The 3,761-nt window shown below is 35.0% G+C and overlaps 1 protein-coding gene across 2 annotated transcripts; it reads left to right on the top strand.

Moving 5' to 3' along the window:
• The first annotated feature begins 1,848 nt into the window (after positions 1–1,848).
• Positions 1,849–2,948, top strand: LOC112038676 (disease resistance protein Roq1-like). Of its 2 annotated transcripts, none has more exons than XM_065769890.1 (2): positions 1,849–2,279; positions 2,359–2,948. In XM_065769890.1, exons 1-2 carry the CDS (start codon positions 2,191–2,193, stop codon positions 2,879–2,881), a joined length of 612 nt encoding a protein of 203 aa, XP_065625962.1. In that variant the 5' UTR covers positions 1,849–2,190; the 3' UTR covers positions 2,882–2,948. The 2 variants fall into 2 exon arrangements, with proteins under 2 accessions (XP_065625962.1, XP_065625963.1); XM_065769891.1 differs by having other exon boundaries at positions 1,852–2,279; positions 2,376–2,948.
• The last annotated feature ends 813 nt before the right edge of the window (positions 2,949–3,761 follow it).

Here is a 3,761-nt window from a genome sequence, read left to right as displayed (position 1 = left end):
TTCTTAAGTTACATTTAGCTTCAAAAACATGTAAAGTCATGGTAGTAAAAAGTGATGAAGCTATCATGATTAGTAAGTTACAATTAGTTTTGAAAATGTGCAAAGGCATAATACATTATTGCATATATTAATATGTGTACATGTGTGTATATCAAATGATGGAAAGAAAATAATGATAACTGTGTTACATAAGGCCCCAAAAGGCACTAAACAGCTCATAACAAAATACGCCTCTATTAACACCAGATTCATAACAGAAGCACAGCAATACAATCTTCAGATAGTTAAATTTTTTGCAGCGAAATGCAATTACAATTTGCTTCTACTGAAATTTAAACCTTTAGCAGTTCTGCATCCAAATTACTTCTTAAAGCCATCACCAGACAGGACATTTTCTCTTTGTTTTGCCTTTTTAGATGAGGAAGAAGGTAGTTATGGACATGCAAATAGCCACTGCCAAAATATAATAACTACTGCCCAATATATGCATACAGAAATTATGGCAAGTGGAACATGAAGGGCTACCATTACCATCACCTTTTTTTCTTTTTTTCTTTTGTGGGGTTAAGGTCTATGATCATCTTAACAAAGACTTGATTCAATTTTCAATACAAGAATTAAATTAAATTATACATCCTTTGGAGTCGCTAAGTCCACAGCAACTGTAGAAATTTAAGTTCACATTTTCCAGACACAAGCCAGTCTACTGAATCTGAAAACAGACTAGGCAATACTAGTGAGATAAGGAAGACCAATTTGTGTGCAGACAAAAAGAAAAAAAACAAGAAAAAAACCCAAATTTCTCGATAATAAACAATAGCATAAGATATTTTGGTTGACAAATAGTGTCCCCATAAAGAAAATATTTAACAAGGCTATTGTTATTGGGTACTGTTCAACAACCATTAAGATTGAATTTTTTATTAATAAAGTATAGTTGCTTTAAGCATGCACTTAAGGGTCATAGATTCGTGGATTTCAGTTAACTCAATTGGTAAAATTTTGATGTTTAAATAAGAGATTTAGGGTTCAATCTCCCTACCTACACAAAAAATTGATTAGTGTTTTAATTTGATAATAAAGAACTATTATCAAAAATTGACATTATAGATTAAAACCCTATGAGAAAGTGTCATGGACTAATGGAGCATAAAAAATCACTCATTTTACAACAGGACCCAAATACCCTTTTTTTTAGTTATTTCCTCTTTTTTTTCCCTTACTACCATTTTCAACTTGGATATGGACTTTACTTTTCCAGATGTACAAAGCAACGACCCAAATGCCCCAAATTTCAAAACCAAGCCAAATTGTCAAGCTTTTTCACATCCTAAGTTCAACCCAGTCACCAAAGCATCCCAGATACAACCAAAAACAGAGGAAGAAAAAGTAGAAAAAAAGGTGGGGAGAAAAAGGAGAGGCCGACGGCTACAAGTGGTGGTGGTGGCCCCGATGAGCACGACTACCAAATAGGTATTTATCGTTTAGCTACAGTGGTAGGGCCGGTTGCTTACGTATAGCCTATGCACATGCGAAGACTTCGAAGACTTCCAATGCTTGCTGATGCATTAGGCTCTAGACAAAAACTAGAGCCGGCCCTAGATATTTGTTCCCATTAACAACCAATATATTATGTTTAATTTAAGTAGTTGTTGGAAGATACCTGGAAGACGAGGCTGCTTCTTATTGGAAGATTTTCTTCCAATAAGATTGTTGTTTGTATTTGCGCACACTCTGCTGCTCACTGGAAGATGGGGACTGACTGGGATAATTCCAGTGTCAGCTTGTAACACGATCCATTATTACTTTTTTACCAACAACAACTCATCATATAGATAAGTTGTGCCACAACCACAAATTGTGGGCACAGGCATTGCTCGACCGACTGAGGCCACTTGCAAATATATATACATATTTATTTTTATTGCTGAATAGGCGGCGTGCAAATTGATTAAGTAGAAAAAATGATTACTCTGTCTTACTTTTCTGCTTCGGTTGATTTTCTCTCTCTCTCTCTCTCTCTCTTTTCCTCTCTGCACACTGAATTTTCTTCCTCTCTCTTCCCATCAACCAAGATCTACTCCTTCACAGATGACCCAAGTCAACTTTAGAGAGAGATCTCCGATCTGTGAGCTTCTATCTCAAAGATAAATTTGCTCTGATCAGTAAGTCTTAGTATCAATATCCTTCATGCACGTGATTGCAAGCAGACGATGCATATATGCACCAGTGCTCTGTGCTCAGTCTGTCACTAACAAACAGTCAAACACTCCATCCAGGTCCAGTGCTCTGCTTTCTTCTTCCCTAACCTTTCGTGCATCAATTCTATAAAACTAGTTGAATAGTTTTTTTTAACAGCAATTCTATGGGCACAGAAAACGCCTCCTCCTGCTCCTCATGTTTTCCTTCTTCTTCTTCTATTGTGCCTGGATGGAGGTACGAATACCACGTCTTTCTCAGTTTTAGAGGCTCCGACACGCGCAAAAAATTTACAAGCCATCTATACGAAGCGTTGAAACGGAATGGCATAACCACATTTAGGGATGATGAAAGTCTCGAGAGAGGAGAATTCATCTCCCCAGAACTCATGAGAGCGATTGAAGAATCGAGATTTGCTGTCGTCATTTTCTCTAAAAACTACGCTTCATCGAGTTGGTGCTTGACTGAACTAGCAAAGATCGCCGAGTGCATGGACAAGAAGAAGCTGACAGCTCTGCCTGTTTTTTATGATGTGGATCCTAGTGATGTGCGCAAACTGAGGGGGACTTTTGCAGAAGCTTTTGCAAAACATCTCAACGGTAACAATGAGAATGTGCAAACTTGGAAAAATGTTGTGACAAAAGTTGCTGGTATCTCTGGATGGGATTTACGGGATGAGTAAGATTTTATTTATAAACCTCATGAAATGTAGTGTTTCTATTTTATGAAACTTGATCATTTTGAGAAAAGTTCCCGTGTCTTTAATTTTTTGAGGTTGGAAATTATGAATTATATGTGACACGTTTTAATTTAAATTTTCTCGAATAGTAGGGGTATTGAAAATTATGGAACATAAGATTGAAAAAAAAAAGTTATTTAAGAAATATTTTTTGAGACTCATAAAAGAGTAGATGATAAATTTCAACTATGTTAATCCTCTTGAGAATTAAAAATAAATAATTATTTTTGGCTAGAGTGTGAAAAAAGTAGAATTATGGAGAAAACAACATTCTTATTGTTAAGTGAGAACAATGACGTCAATTGAGGTTGGTTTTTGTATGATGGAGATACAATAATACCGCAATTTAATTTAATATTATCTTTCGTGCCAAGGTACTCAAGTAGACACTTAAATTTGTGTTTGAAAAAATTTGAGAATGTGTAGACATTCATATTATACAATTGTGGTATAATGATGCCAAGTTTTGTAAAATTATTGAGTCCCTTATTCTTGTGAAATTATGAACATTTATTTTGTTCCTAAAAGTGGTTCCTAGTAATTAGAAACTATTAACTAGGTGTGTTCACCAAACTGCTCAAACAACACGACCACACCCAAAATGACTAAAATGGCCCATCAAATGGAATAATTGCACCGCATTGCAAGTGGAAATTAACTGCACTGCACCAGTCTATGTAGTGCAATGTGCATTTTATGATAATAAACCGCACACAACTACACTGCATTGTACCATACCCCTATATATATATATACACATATATATATATATATATATATGTATATATATTTTATGTTAAATATATATTAAAATTTTAATATT

This window comes from Quercus suber, unplaced genomic scaffold (genome assembly GCF_002906115.3).
Source record: "Quercus suber isolate HL8 unplaced genomic scaffold, Cork oak 2.0 scaffold_1621, whole genome shotgun sequence".
In the NCBI taxonomy this organism is placed as follows: domain Eukaryota; kingdom Viridiplantae; phylum Streptophyta; class Magnoliopsida; order Fagales; family Fagaceae; genus Quercus; species Quercus suber.
This window is presented reverse-complemented; position numbering and strand designations above follow the sequence as displayed.